This window comes from Culex pipiens, chromosome 1 (genome assembly GCF_016801865.2).
Source record: "Culex pipiens pallens isolate TS chromosome 1, TS_CPP_V2, whole genome shotgun sequence".
In the NCBI taxonomy this organism is placed as follows: domain Eukaryota; kingdom Metazoa; phylum Arthropoda; class Insecta; order Diptera; family Culicidae; genus Culex; species Culex pipiens.
In genome coordinates, this window is record NC_068937.1 from 55,568 (window position 1) to 72,103 (window position 16,536).

General features: G+C 35.8%; 1 protein-coding gene across 3 annotated transcripts in view; it reads left to right on the forward strand.

Moving 5' to 3' along the window:
• LOC120427725 (homeotic protein deformed) overlaps positions 1 to 16,536 on the forward strand; it is a 108,763-nt gene that overhangs the window by 53,522 nt on the left and 38,705 nt on the right. For 2 of the 3 annotated variants that reach the window (XM_052707445.1, XM_039592629.2), the window contains exon 3: positions 14,546 to 15,395. In XM_052707445.1, the coding sequence (XP_052563405.1) occupies positions 14,576 to 15,395 (820 nt within the window). In that variant the 5' untranslated portion in view covers positions 14,546 to 14,575. Of the gene's footprint in view, positions 1 to 5,286; positions 5,959 to 14,545; positions 15,396 to 16,536 lie in introns of those variants that run through there. The other variant, XM_039592628.2, reaches the window with a different exon arrangement.

Below are 16,536 nucleotides of genomic sequence, written 5' to 3' on the forward strand. Positions count from 1 at the left end.
TATCAGTTGAAAACGTATTTTAGGAACTGTTATTTCCAGAAATGATTCTTTGTTGTTTTTTTAATGTTTCAATTTGCTTTTATACAAGTTTGTATAGAAAATAAATGTTGCTATAAACCACTAGATACAACTAAATAATGTGGTTTTATGTGTTGTTGGTTTCAACCTTAACCTTACGTTGTAATGCTGTATTTTTTTTTATTCTTGAAATCAGCACACTTTGAATGGCGGACTTTCCCATGATATCTTTTATGTTTTGTAGGGAGAAATTCGCTGAAATTGTTCAATTTTTTACACCATTAATTTAAATATCACGTTTTATTTTCTTGTTCATCAAACCACGTGGAAATTCCTTATATCGCTTTCTACTTTCATGCTTAACAAGCTACGTGGAAATTCCATTGGAAATTTGCTATTTAGAGACGCAAAAATACTTAAAAGCAAAGCATGTTACCGTAAATAATCCAATCATGGTGACAATTAACTGCAAACCCTTATTCAAAAACAGCAGGCCCAATGTAAAACGATTAAAAGCTGATCCTTTTCTTCAAAACAAACAGCACTTTCTGGAAGTGTCACAGGCTATTGCAAATTTAGTGAGCATCAGGTAATTGTGCCGAAAAGGGTTCAAGATGTAAAATTACCTGCAATTAGCACGTCTGAACATATGCAAGGTCACAGAGGCTTTACTATCTGCTCGCACTTGTCGTTGCTAAACTGAAAGCAACTACAAAACGTTTCTTGCTTGCTTTTGGCAAAAATTGGCTTTATAAACGCCCCTTTGCCGGCTTACAAGGGCGCATGCGTATCACTAGACCAATAATTTTTATTCCTTGAGTGAAAGAGTACGATATGTCTATCTGTAAACACTATCATTTCAGGAATTTCATCGGGTTCGAATTTTGGATCAGTTTTTATTATTTTTGGTAATAATTATATCGGAAAAATGTTTTGTATGTTTTTGAAAGACTTTAAACATATTACAAAAAGTCAAAGTTTTCATTTATTATTTTGAAAATTTTGACAGCAATTGCTATTTTCTTTAAGATTTTTTTAGCTAAATATCCTTGTGAAAGCCTCCATTTAGTCTATTCGTTGTTATAATGATAATTTAGAAATCAACAAAAGAATTTACATAAGGGTGCCCGGAAAATTGACCCCCTGCTCTACAAGCGCAAAATGTTTTTTTTTTGGGTTATTTTAAGCTTCTGTGCAAATTTTGAGCTAAATTGGTTGAGTTTAACCGATTGAAAAAAAATGTTCGTACAAAAATTACTTTTTTAAATCGCTAAGAACTTTTCAGGATCGTGTTTTACTGCTTTGGTATGTTCTACAAAAATATCCTTGTGAAAGCCTCCATTTAGTCTATTCGTTGTTATAATGATAATTTAGAAATCAACAAAAGAATTTACATAAGGGTGCCCGGAAAATTGACCCCCTGCTCTACAAGCGCAAAATGTTTTTTTTTTGGGTTATTTTAAGCTTCTGTGCAAATTTTGAGCTAAATTGGTTGAGTTTAACCGATTGAAAAAAAATGTTCGTACAAAAATTACTTTTTTAAATCGCTAAGAACTTTTCAGGATCGTGTTTTACTGCTTTGGTATGTTCTACAAAGTTGTAGAGCAATACATTTCCAATCTGAATCTCACTTTTGGGAATATTTTGAAGCAAGTAGCGCACCGTGCAGACCAAACCGTTAGATAATAAGGTTCTCCATACATTTTTTCGGTTTTTCTCATACAAACTTCACCTTCGAGTATCAATGAGTAAATTTTGACCGATTTTGCTCATATTTGGCGCAGAGTCCTAACATAGCTCATGGAACAAAATTCATTCTAGGCACCCTAATGTACATTTTCTAAGCGAACAAATATAAATAAATTTATATTTTCTCTACCGCATAGATTTCTATGCAAGTAGTTCTTTTAAAAGGCTGATTCTCAATTGATTAATAAATCTACTTGTATTTTTAATCTAAATGGTTTGACGAACGATGTTAAATCTTGTATAATAAAGCAATTTTTATTTTAGTTATAGGTATAATATCTTTTTTTTTTTTTTTTGGTGTATTAATGCAAAAATCTTCATATTTTTATAATTCGAAAAAAAAATATTTTCAATTATAACATCTCTAACCTATGGTAACTTTTAATATGGGACAGTGGTGAAATGTATTTCATATACATTCATTTATACAAAATATTAAGCTAATCACAAATAGTGATTTCTTAGCTCACCACTGACACTGACACACACTGACCAACAAAAAATTACAAAAATTGACTGCTGGAGAATTAGCGCGATTTGTCGCTGTTGCACACGAACAAAAATTTGCATGCAATATGTGGGAGTAGCGAACAGCACTAATTCTCCATACAAACTTTGGAGAAAAACCATTCGGCCCTGTCTAAATATTTTGGAAAAATTCAAAGGGCACGTGATTCTGAGGACCGCAAACTCCATGCTCCCCTTCGAGTTGAGTCTTCGCAGGAATTTTGTTGGTCGGTGTAATCGTATTTGTTTTGTTGAAACTTTGACTGACATGTTCTGTAAAAAGCTGCCGATTTAATGTTTCATCCACCAATCTGATGAAGTTAACGGTGCACATCATCCAGAGTTTTTTAATCATGATTTTTGTTACCAAAATTTCAGTAACTTTAAAGCTGCGGGAACTATGGACATAATTTTTTCATACCCTAAACTAGTAAAAGCAAAATATCGTAAACTAGTGTCTACAACATTTTTGTTTACCATCAGTTTGTTGCAGGATTGAGTCCGTAAGTTCCACAGTTTTGGAACGGATGTATTAAAAAGACAAAGTGTTTAATTTCGAGCGCATCAACCAGAATTATCAAGCACTATAGCCCCAGAAACTAGGTTTAGTTGTTCCACCCTTGACTGAAGTTATTATGAAATTTCAATGAATTTAATTTATTTATTTTTCACTTTATAACTTTTCTTCAAAAAAGTTTTCCTATACCCGATGAAACTTTCTCAAATTAGAAATTTCTTATAAGTTTTGATCGGGGAAACAACTTTATAGAACATCGCAAAGCGCTTGGAGTTAGTCCCGGAAAGATACAGGTTAATTTTTAGAGCACGTTACATTTTTTTCTATACTTTAAACAATATCCTGAATCTTTTTGGGATCAATTCCTATCGTTTTGCGATGTTCTACAATGTTGTTCCACTGATTAAAATTTATAAGAAACTTAAGAATAGGATAAACTGCTAGGGTTTTGGGAAACTTTTTCCTAAGAAGCGGTATAAAGTGAAAGTTCTCGATGGTAATTTTTTCACAAGGTACATACTAACTTCAGGTCAATGGTGGAAGCACTAAACCTTTGCTCGAAAATTACGGTTGATGCGCACGAAATTATACACTTTTGTCTTTTTCATATATCCGTGAACCACGCTACTCTACGCCTCATTCTTCATACACGGAGAAAAAAGAGTTCCCAAAATCGGGAACAAGCGTTCATGAACATGGGAACCACGAACAAAGTGTTCAAATTCCATGGTACGATTCTGAAAAACGTACCATGGCATTTGAACACCTAGTTCGTGGTTCCCATTTTCATGAACGCTTGTTCACCATTTTGGGAACCCCTTTTTCTCCGTGTATGGATGTAAAAAAAAAATCAAATCTATTTTTTGTAAAATTTCAATAAAATTTGGTAGTCATAAAAATTACCCACTTACTGAAAAAGTTAGAGAAACTGATAAAAAAAATAAAATTTTCATCGACATTTTATTTCACTTTATTTTTTATTTTACATTGACATACATTTCTGCATCCACAAACATGAATAATATGAAATAAAACAATTGAGCGTCGGTTGCTGTGATTGCGCTTTCTTACCGAGTTTCGATTTTGATATTTTTAGAAGACTGTTGTTTCATGACTGACCAAACCATGTAGTCTTGTGGTAACGCTTCCGCCTCATAATCGGTAGAACGGAATTTAATTCCCACCTTGGAGCAACATAACTGGTGATTGATTCCATTCTGAATTTGACTGCTTAGTAAAGGGAAAGTAGATACGATCTTGTTTGGAAAACACCGTAGGGAGGCCAATACACTATTCTATTCTATTTACTTTTTTAAATAAATTTATACCAAGTGCAATAATTAGGAAAGGTAAACAGTCACTAAATTGTGTTGTGCTTTACCAGACATTTCTCCAAAAATTATAGATAGACGCATTTACTTGTCATGATATTATCACTTAAAATGTAAAGAGCACGTTAAACTTGTTTATTTTTAGTATAATAAACAACGTAAACAAAACGCGAAAGCAAAGACATGATCATACATGCATTTTCACCATCCTTGATCTAATAATGAAGAAAGATTTCAAAATATGTAAACAAAAAAATATATTTGCGAAATATCATGCATTTCCACAACGTCGACAAAAGACGTTTACTTTTCTTAAATTTACGAAATTCATAGATAAAACATCTTCCAATATTCCGGCATCTTCTATGCATTATACTGGCATTAAATATTTCACCCTTGCCACGCCGTGTGTTAATCAATGATAACGATTTCAATTCAAGTGTAGAAGCCTTTTGAACTCATCGCATAAACCACCTGTACTCTAGGATGAATGAGAAAAGAATGTGCATATATTTGAACACAAACTGCAGCATAAATGCCACTTTACGTTCTGTTTTACGGCTTCTACAAATTCATTCATCGATTCTCACCATAAACACCATAAAGTTTTACCATCAGCAATCGTCCGGAATAGCACACAACTAATCATATTATGATGTAGATTACAGTCTTTCAAACAGTTTATGTCATCAAAGCTATCCATAAGATAATTTATGCTTCGGTTACAGGTTGTAAACAAGACTTGTCACTTACACACGTACCGCCGGACTGCGGAATCGACGAACACTTTTTTTTATGTTGGTATCTTTTTCACGCTACCAGCAAACTAAGCGAAAAGGGGCGTGTTTTTCGGTCTGTTGCCGTCCCTTTCGACTCGTTCTATCTTTGTTTCTCCCATAAATCAACACGACTGTTTCGTTTTATCATACGCACTGCTTTCACCAATACAAACGCACCCCCGTATGCTATGAATGAAGTGTAAAAAGAAAAGACAGAATCGACGAAACTTATTTTTTTTTGGTAAAGTCTTGAAGTCACGATGTTCGGAGCTATGAAATATGAGACGGCAAATCCAACACAAACCAAACACGAGAAACGAAGACAGAAGTCTGTAGGAACCCTTGGCCGTAGCAACGTGCGCGAAGATTTCGAGACTTTTCCGATTTTTCAACCTGCGACTGTTGACGTTTGTGGCAGTTCTGTGAATCGATGATCGAGTCGGTTTATGACTGTGTGCGCAGACCATGTGTACGACGACCGTCCATGTGCTTGGATGTGTGACGAGAATTTTTACTGGCCAAAGTAGCGACAGCATGCAAGATGTGCACACAAACGACAACGTGCGGTCGTCGAGAGTAGTGATATTTTTACTCCGCATCATGTTGGGTGAAATAACAAATTCCTTGAAGTAGTTAGTCAAACACAACCGTTGGCGCTCAAAACACGTACTGTTTTTTACGGATCGGGCATGCGGCTTTCAGTGATTTTGATCCTTCCGGAAGAACTCATCGTTTTGTTGTGAACCGATTGTGTAGTGATTGATGAAACCAGTTGGAATAAAGAAAAAAAAAACAACAAACCATTCATACAAAACAGTACTTGTGCAACACACGCAATGGATAAATTTTACCCAGTTCAAAAGTGAAACAATTGTACTAAACATTAAGTGAAGTGAAGGAAGTTGATGTTTTATGAATCATCGCTGAAACAATGAAATGAAATAGTTTCACTGGCACAGAATTAATAAGAGAAAAAGAAGAAAAAACTATAATCGGAGTACATAACAACTCTCTACCCACAAACAAACTGCTCAAAGTTCTGAGTTGATGCATTAAAGTAAGTAAATTTAATTTGTTAGTAACATTTATGTGCCTGATTCAGGCTGAATTAGAAATGAGCAAGCTACGATTGGTGTCAGATTAAAAAAAAAGTAGTATTTGCAACAGTACATTAATAATAACTTTAAATCCCTCGAAACACTAGCCCAGCATATTTCGTCGTGGTTGCGCTATCTTGTCACACGTCTTAACGATTTACGCAAGCGAGCGGCAAGATAGCGCAATCACGCCGATTTGGTCCTAGTGAACCCCCTAAACACCCACAGCTACGGTTAGGCACTTACTTATTTCAATTTTCAGTAAAAAGTGGTTGAGTTACACTTTTCTTAATTTCACTATAGAGATCTTGCTTCTGTATTGATCTGAAATTCAAAATTAAATTATTATAACTGTTTTTTACAGCAAAACAATTAAAGTTCACAGTTTACTTTGCTGACAAACACGCTATGAAACTTTATGGAGACGCCTAGTAATTCGTGTGAGGAAAGTGTCGAGTATTATATAGAATGCTTCAAATACAAACATTTAGCTGTCTGGATTGGATAGCTTCTTTATGCTGAATGGAATGGCTTGGAACTCTGAAGAAAGTTAAAGAATGTAAATATAACATCGGTTCCAATTTAATATTTCATATCCAAGATGAGAAAAGGGATTTTTATCGCTGAAACTTTTTTGCAACACCTTAAAGTTTCTTCATTGTCAGGTGATGAAATAATTAAAAACGCGCTTCTCACTAAACGATAAATAAATGATCAAAAATATTTTACCGCTTTTACCGTGCATGATAATCGAAAAACAAATGCAATGCTATTATCGCTAACATCCCTAGAGATACAACCATAAATATAAAAAAGTCCGTCCCCTACGACCCTTCTAGCAATTTATATTTGGTGACTTAATCGTCCTGTAGGTTAAAAACCTTCACGGGTTTGGTTACGGTTAGCTAAGTTATTAAAATGATTTCTAAGTATTATAGATATTCTTTTAGAATTAAACAAAGAGGTTTGTCAAATTTATGCTGTATTTAGCAAAAAGTTTTGAATATTCTGAGTTCTAGGGTGGAAGGTTCCGAGGGGTTAAAAGAAGTTTGGGTGCATTTCCTATTCAAGCCTTTGGACTCTTTGGTTCGAGAAGGAGAAGGTTTTTTTTTAATCAAATCATGGACAATTTATTTTTATTTTATCACTTTTAACATGAAAATTCTACTTCTGCGGCCTTGTTCATGTCACATTTGAGGCAATCAGCCTATTACATTGAATTTCTTTCTTCTCTTTTATGTTGACCTTTAGAGGGGTCAAAGTATAGATAGCAGGCACATCTGTAGCCGCCAACTATTTTAACAAGGCAGGTTTAGTAATGATCATGCCCACGGAAGTGGGCATCGGTATACGAGAGGATAAAGGGCATGGTTCGGTAGTAAAATGGCACTGTGAACGGGACTGAGAGAATAAGTCCCGAAATTACCGAGATTACTTTACTCATGGGTTCATTTTCCTAAAAGTTCACCCTTCAAAAAAAAAGTGTTGGTACCGAGACTCGAACTCGAGACCTCCGGTATATTGCGCGAGAGGTCTTTGCTCTCGCCAAATAGTGCTTTCTTTTCGTTTCTTTTCGAAAGGACTATCCGCATGGATTTTAACTTTGGATGTGTACAATAACGTCGTATCCAAAAGTATTTTGATTCTACTGATATATTTACATATATTTTTTCAACACGTTTGAAAATATTCAATAACAGGAAAGTATGTTTATTGTTCGGCATAATTATTTATATTTTTCATTACATTACATAACGACGATCGTTAAGTATTTTTTCTGATTTTTTTCTAATGCATTTTTTTTATTTTTTTCTTCTTTTGTTTTGTTAGCATTAGATGTGGACCTGTTATCTGTTTTCAATAAGCTGCTAATTTTGGTGTAAAATTGAATTACTCACATGTTTTATTTATCTTTAAAAAAAAGTACAAAGATGTTTAAAATACAATATAATCTTGCATGCACATAATGAACATGACTTAATGTAAAGACTTGCACCCATTTAAAATATAAATCTTCGTCATTCGTCATTTGTTCATCTTTTTTAGAATTTTAAGCCTTTCCTATGTTTCGTAAATAGACGCTTTCTTTGCTGGAAATAGTACCATAGATTTTTTACGGATTTTTCAATAAATATCGCAATGTTATCATTAACAGGTAGTAATTTGATCGTAATTCCATCAAATTCTCTAATCATTACAGATTACTTTAAAATGTTTTTCATGAAACTGCTGTTTCAAGATTTTAGCTTGAACATAAAAAAACTGCCAAAATCTCAAAACACCAGGCCCAATGGGCCAAATTAATTTAATTTTGCTCAAATGTTGGGCATCGGTCTGAGAAAGTGTGACATTGCGTGTTATAAGTATAGGGAAAGCGTGACAAAAGGGGGTCATCTGACTGTTTGGGAACAAAACATGCAATAAAATTTGAAACATTGATTTTATTATGAAGTGCCATCCTGTTTTTGACAACACTACACCCAAAGTTAAAGAACGAGTGGATATTCCTCACGAAAATAAACGTGAGGAAAGTGCTATTTTGCGAGAGTATAGTCCTCTCGCGTGTTCATTCATGGCTTATATGGACAAACGACCGCCATTTAGTCAACGAACCGTGGTGGCCCTTACGGCAAAGGCACGGTTCAATATGCCGAAGGTCTTGGGTTCGAGTCTCGGTACCGGTCCTTTTTTTTTTTTTTGCAAGATAAACTTTTTTGGAAAATGAACCATGAGTAAAGTACTCTCGGTAATTTCGGGATTTATCCTCTCCGTCTGCACACAGTACCATTTTACTACCGAATCGTGCTCTTTATTCTCTCGTATGCCGATGCCCAGTTCTGGGTGTACACAACCCGTTTTTTCGACACAATTTCTCTTGTCAAAAATGACTGATGAATGAGACAATCTTCATTTTTCATCCAAATTGTTGATCCAAAACCAATCTTAAACTTAACAGAATAAAGAAAACAATAAAAATCGCCGTTGATTTAGGCAAGCACAAATGTTTGTTGCCAAAGAAACGGGATGATACTGTTATCATCGTTGTTTTTGTAATTGATTAAATTCCCTTGGTTTTGTTCGGCTTTTTTACACTAGAAAGATTTTGTACGGTTGTGTAAACCCTATCTTAAATCTTAGACCCACAACAAACTAGGTAAAATCAAGCCTGCTCCGGTGGAATCGCTGACAGCCGTTCGACTCGCAATCCAAAGGTCGTCAGTTCGAACTCTGAGGTGGAAGGTTCCTTGGAGTATAAAAGGTTTGGGTGCTCTCCCCATTGAGATTGGTTGAGATTTTATGGTAACAAAGAAATAAAAAAGGTAACACCGAACAATATTTTATTTGAAATACTTGAATGGCAATCAACCAACACCAGAAAATATTTTTAATCAAAAGGTTACATCATTGAGGTGTTTTTGGACTTCACTAATCACTCATTAGAGAAAGGGCCTTGTGGCGTGGTGGTTAGCGGCTTCTGCTGCCGATCCCTAAGATGCTATGGGGCGCGGGTTCGATTCCCGCCTTATCCTCCTGGCCTTCTACCGGATGGGGAAGTAAAACGTCGGTCCATATGCGTAAAAGAGGTTTTTGGTGACTCACCACACATAACCTTCGGATGCCTAGAAATGAGCAGAAATTTGCAACAGAGCCCACAAAAGACCCGGGGGTCGTTAAAGTGGATTGCTTTGCTTTTTCATCACTCATTAAAATTTTCAAAAAGAACCTGTAATTTTTCGTACCAGGTTTTATGTAGCTCGAGAACGGAATCTTTGAAAATTTTGCACAAATCTATCACCAATGGAGGATATTTAAGCTAAACTGATTTTTTTAATTTATAAAACCAATCTTAGTCATGCTTACTGAAATTCATTGAACTTATTCATGAAATTCATTGAATTTCATAACAATCTGTGTGAATTTTATATTTCCTTTTTGATTTCGCTACACCCACAGTTGGGCAGCGCCATCCGAGAGAATAAAGAACATGATCTGAAAGTATAAAGGTACTGTGAATGGACACAGAGGATAAATCCCGAGATTGGCGAAAGCGTTATTCTCATGGGTTCATTTTCAAAAAAGTTCATCAACCAAAAAAAATGCCGACATCGAGACTCGACCCCAAAACCCTTTGACGTATCGAACCTTTGTCGTATCGGCCATCAAAGTTCGATGCCTATGATATGGTCATTTGGCAATATAAACCACTCGATGGGATGAACTGTTTCAATGAACAAATTAAAACAATTTCGTGGTGGTTCTCCCGCGAGAGCTTTATTCTTCCATTTAATTTTGGTAGAGCTATTCTCTCGGCTTTCTACTGTGGGTGTATGTTTGAACATTTACTGTGTGAACCAATCATTATCATTCTGACAATGTTCAATCATCATGGTTCGCACAATAAATACCATTATATGTTACAAGCAAGAAATAATTGGTTTAAGTTCTGCTGCACATTCTAATTACCTGTAATTTAATGAGGCTTGCTCAAGCTTATTCTTTTTTTTATTGTTCTTGTATGGGTAACCATTTGAGCCGCATTAAAACGTACAAAATTCATTATAATTGAAATTTTAGGGATATTTAGAAATTCAATGAAATAAACAGCATGTGAAACAGAACTGTAACTAAACACATTGTTTTGCTAATTATCCCTTGAATCTTTGCCAACATTTATAAACATATACAAAAACTATTTACAAATATTACGGTCGATATCTTTAAATACAACAGTGAAACTAAGGAGTAAAGTAAAACGAAGAAAATTAAAAACAACGAACAATTTGCGCTTCATATCAATTGCCGTTGGGATACGAATAAAAAAAACTGCTGACTGTCTTTTTCTTCGCATTGCCGTCTTCTGCTGTTGTATTTTTTTTTCATCCAATTGTTCCCATAATTCCATAATTCTTTTTTGCAATAACTACATGCACCGCCAACGGGCAAAATGCTGATGATTTTTGATACATATTTTTTAGATTTTTGGTACATAATTTTACATAAACGAAGGGCATTGAATTTTTGCTTCTTGCCATTTATCTTTCGCGTATCCACCTAAAGAACTGAAAATTGGTTGGTGTGCAAACGTTGCTTGGTTTTAAGTTTTCACGTTTTTCGTCTTCAAGAATATTTGGTTTACGTTTAGATTACTTTTTGCATTTAAGACATTTTAACGAACATGATCACACAATTTTTGTTCGTATTTGTATAAAAAATCTTCTGTAGTAACACAGCATTCCAGATTTTCTACTTTCCCTTATAAATTTTAAAAAGAAATTTGCAGCCTTTTTGGAAAGAAAAGTAATTATAATACAGAAACCCGTCATCTGCGGTGTTTGGCCAATCTTTTAACCGCGGGGACTTTTTCTTACTACTTCCTACACCCATTTTCAGTTCGTTTTGATCAGTGCATTTACGCAAAGTCTTGTATACATGGTTGTTATGTTTTGCCATTCCTCCATGGGTCCAAATTTAGGTGCTTTTAATTTCGCGAAAAAGAAAATATGCCCTGTAAGTTTTGGCCATGTTTCGAGTAACGAAAGCCAAGAGGCGTCTTCACGTCGATCTTTTGCTGCGGACCGCCAAAGGCATAAATTGTTCATTGGTTCAAAATTGCCGGTTTCTTCATGTTTCATTATTGCCTGCGTGCCAGCTCCTCGAAACGCAAAGGAATATTATCAGCTTAATTCCGTTGTTTCGTTTTGACCCTTTCTTTCAGTGCCTTTTGAACGTCCATGTTTGCACACCAAAAGCATAATCATATGAGAATACTCAGCTGCTGTCAGTGTACATTAGCACATATTTTATCATTCAATCGTGACAACCGCACAGCCCCGTAATGTCGTGGCGCAACAAACAAACGCAGCATTTGTTTATTATCATTAGTAGAACATAAAGCGTCGTTCAGTTTGGTACGGATGATATCCTCAAGACTGTTACGTTATGAAGATTAAAATTTCAATTATAAATAATTATAATGGCACAAAAAACACATTCCCGGTAACCCAGACCAAACATAGTTGTGTCCAGTCCACTAAAAATGTATTTTCTTTTGTAATTTTGATAACTTTTCCTTGAAGAAATAGACAAATTGGTCACCTTCAAAACTGGTTTTATTTACCCCCGGTGTTCAGCCATTGTTTTAGGTAAAACAGGACTTCTCTTGTTTTATGTTGTTCTTGTGTTTTGTTTTGTATTAGGTAATTCTCCAAAAAATAACACGAAATCGGAAACATTCCCCCGACCCCTCATCGATTTGCGTGAAACTTTGTCCGTATGAATAATTTGTGCCCCTGATCACGAATCCAAGCTCCATTTTTCGATATCTCGTGACGGAGGGGCGGTACGACCCCTTCCCTTTTTGAACATTCGAAAAAGACGTGTTTTCAATAAATTGCAGCCTGGACATTCGGTGCCAAAGGAACTTTAATGTAAAATTGGACGCCCGATTTGATGGCGTACCCAGAATTCCAAAAAAATGTATATTTAGTCCAAGAAAAAAAATACGAGAATAGTTTTGAAAATTCTGCTTATTTTCGTTAAGCAACTGTATTTTTTGTAATTGTCATTTTATGAGAAATTCTATGTACTTTTAAAATATGTAATCTGAGTTTTTTTTTTTCATTTAGACCAAAATTTTTCATTTTAATATTCCCTGGGCTTTGTCATAATGAGTGTCATAGGTTTGATGCTTGTTTGGCAAAGAGTATGATTTGATTCGATGTGGAATTAAAATCGAAGTGTTCAGTATATTGCTGAAGCTTCCATTTTTACACATGGACACCACTTCATGCTGCGAGAACCCACTTTGGCGTAGTCTCAGGGCTTAATCGATGGCCGGTAAGCTGTCATCGAGACAAGGAGGTTCTCTGATAGTGGAAATATCACATTTGTACAATGAACCGCTACATATGTGATTTTTCCCTATCTTAATGTGGGTGTCAGGTTAGGATGCGGGTTTAAAAAAATAGTGTTTGTAGGATTTAGGATTTTAACTATAAATATCAACTTTTTATACTTTGCCTTTAGTTATTTAGGGACAAAATTAGTAACAGTGAATTTAGTAATTCTATCAGAATCGGTGATTTTCATTCAAGTAGCATAAAAACCATTCTGATTTGTCAAAATTTCCATGGAGTCTCGATCAATCAATAGTGAAATGATATCGGACTAAATTCGTTGATCTGTTGAACTAACGGTTGTCGGATTATGATTGTATCGACCATTGTTGCGTATCGAGGATCTACTGGAATTCTGACGAACAAATGGTCGTCTCTTTTTCAATTCACGACTTGTAAAATATCAACTTTTATTTTTTTGTTGTTTTTTTAAAAGAAGCCAGACAGGTTTTAAAAGAAACTTTTTTTTTGTTAATAATTAAAAAGTCGGGGATTTGAGATAAGAGTAGCTTTCGGATAGGTTGCTTTAAATCTTGTATTCAATTCAAGTTAGGTAGTTATCCGCAAATGAATATTTGGACTAATATGAATAATTGAACATTTTGGACTTATGAATAACACACAACTGTGCATTTATTCTAGAGTCAGATCCATACAGCGTCAGTGTTTATTTGGTCGAAGTGTACTAATTCATTGGCAGATCTGATTCTAGTTGTAATGTTCGACAAGACTACTGACGGACGTGACAGGACGAGGGCCCAGTTTAGAGGTTTCGACATCAACGATGTGCGGCTGGATCACCCTCCCAAAAAAAAAAAAAAAAAAAAAAAAAAAAAAAAAAAAAAAAAAAAAAAAAAAAAAAAAAAAAAAAAAAAAAAAACAAAATTTTTCATTTTAATATTTTGTGTATTTTGTATTTTTGGCACCGCTGTAGGTACTCTATGATACAGAAACCAATTTTCAATCCAAGTAGTTCCAATCTTTAATAATATATTCGCGATCAAAAGCTCAAAAATTCCGACAGATGGCGCAAAGCATCGAAGCATGACGATTCAAATTTTCTCTGTTCGGTTACATAGGAATGCAAACTTAAAATTGAATTTACAGCTCATATAACAACTTTTGAGAAAAAATTCAAGTAGAACGATTGTTAACTCTTTGCCCTCTATAAATTAACGCAATAAAAAAATTGAAAAAAAAATAATAATTTTGAAAAAATAATATTGTTTAAAATGATAGAGCATCAAAAGTTAACAAAGTATCAGCTCGAATTTTTGCTCAAAAGTTGTTCTCAACGCTGGAATTTAACAAAACAGAATTCGCATACATAACCTCAAAGGGCGGAAATTTCAATCGACATTCTTCGCTCTGTTCTGCTACTCAACACTAGGTGTCGCCTGTTATTGCCGTTCAAGAGCCAAACGAACGGCAATAAGATAATTCAAAACATCACATTTTTACATGTCATATTGCCAAAAGGGTTTGTTCAAATATTACGTCCAATGATTTTGGGGATTTCAGACCCTGTGGGCTGCCACAAACCTCAGCCCCCCCCCTTTATTTATAGACGCAATTTTTGAACGAATCCAAAATGTGCATTTGGTGAATATTTTGGATTAATTTGTTCCTTTTTTTATTCCTCTTTTTGCAGGTGAATGGTGTATAGAAACTCGACTCAAAAATGGATGCCAATAATTTTGTGATGTCTTCCTATCAGTTTGTAAATTCGCTCGCGTCGTGTTACCCGAATAACGCCCAAAATCCCAATACTGCCCAAGCTAGCAGTGGTGGAGGCCAGGGTGATGGTTACTTTCCGCCGTCTGCTTATACTCCTAACCTGTACCCTGGCACGCCACATCAGGCGCACTATGCCAATCCACAGTCCTACAACCCCTTGGCAGCCGGATCCAGCAATGTTAACAGCAGTGGAAGCAGCGGTGGTCACCAGTCAAACGAAATGGTTGACTACACACAACTACAGCCTCAAAAGTTTCTACTTAACCAGCAGCAGCAGCAACAACAACAGCAACAAGCCGGTCTCAGTTCTCAAAGTTGTAAATATGCTAGCGACGGTGCAAGTGCAGGTACAAATGTAGGTAATAATAGTAGCAATAACAACAGTACCACTAGCCCGCAAGATCTAAGTACCGCTGGCAGCAATACAGGAGGTGCTGGAGGAAGTGGCAGCCGGCCGGATATTTCCCCAAAGTTATCGCCGAACTCAGTGGTAGAGAATGTGTCGCGAACAATGAAATCGGGCAGCGCAGCCGCATCCGTTAGTTCTAGTAATACAAACAACAATAGCAGCAACATTAGCAATCGCAACCCAGTGAATCAGGTGAACCTACCCCTGGGGAGTCCAGACGGAGATGAGTCCGATGCCAGCGATGACGACAGCGGCACCGAAGGTGGAAGCTCTCAGGGAGGTGGCAGCGGTGGCAAAAAAGGAGGCCCACCACCCCAGATATATCCATGGATGAAACGAGTGCATATCGGCCAAAGTAAGTAATCACACGAAAATCCCCTCTCCCTGAAAACAGCTGTAATTAAATTCCATCAAACAGAGCTAAATGCTTTAAGCATCTTTTCCGGTTCTTTGTATCCGCTCGCACGGTTGGTGTTCGTTTACCTTCACATGGTTATTATTTTTAGCGAGCACAACATCTCTCAAAGCAATGCGGCGAACATTTCAAATCTTCACTCTTTCAACCGACGATCCACTGCTGAGTGTCTGTTTAGGTGAAGAGATAAACGTTCTTAATTCTTCAAACAAGATATATTTCAATCAAGCGCGTGCATAACAAACAATAAATTAATCATCTAATCACTTCACACCTTCTGTCAGTAGCACATGCCTTTCCGTTTTGCTATAGCCAACACACGCCTCGGCAAAGTAAAGAGTAAATGAGCTGGTTTCCTTTTCTCACCGTTAGTGATACCACCACCGAGGAAGGGCAGCTTTCCCACTTTGAGTGATTTGAGCGGTGGAGTGGAAATTGATGGAAAAACAAACAAAAATATTAATCTGTATAAACAATTACGCACAGAAATGTTTCAACCCATCCTTTTGTTTCTTCAAAACTGCAAGTTTGGTTTATTTCCGTGGTGCGATATTTAAAAAAAAATCACACAAACAGACGAACCATACTCACTCTATGCGCGAGAATCTCTCCGTGTGAAGATGTGGTAGCAACAAGTGTGAAAAAACATGAAGCAACATAAAACATTCCTAGCCTTCCGCTCATACATCACTTTTAGCGAACAAGTCAGTCAACGTTGTTTTAAATGATCAGTCAATTTGATCCGAGTTTTATTTCATCACACCTTAGTACGCGTATCTATTCGAAATAGATTTAGCTAAGCAATTTTGGTATAGAATAGTGTCTTTCAGTATATTGGGCGAATTCTAATTTCATCCAATTAGTCGATTATCACTATTCAAACATATTTATTGCAAAACAATTAATGGAAACTTGCTTGCTCACTTCTGACTGAGCTATTTACAAATAGATTTCAGTCGCCTTTTAGAAGCTGCAGTCAACGTCAACGCGCTGATCAATTTTGTTTTATCTTATTCTAGTAACAATGGTTTGCTTCGAAAAGTTCAATGTTAAACATTCAACATTATAATGGCGTGCCTAG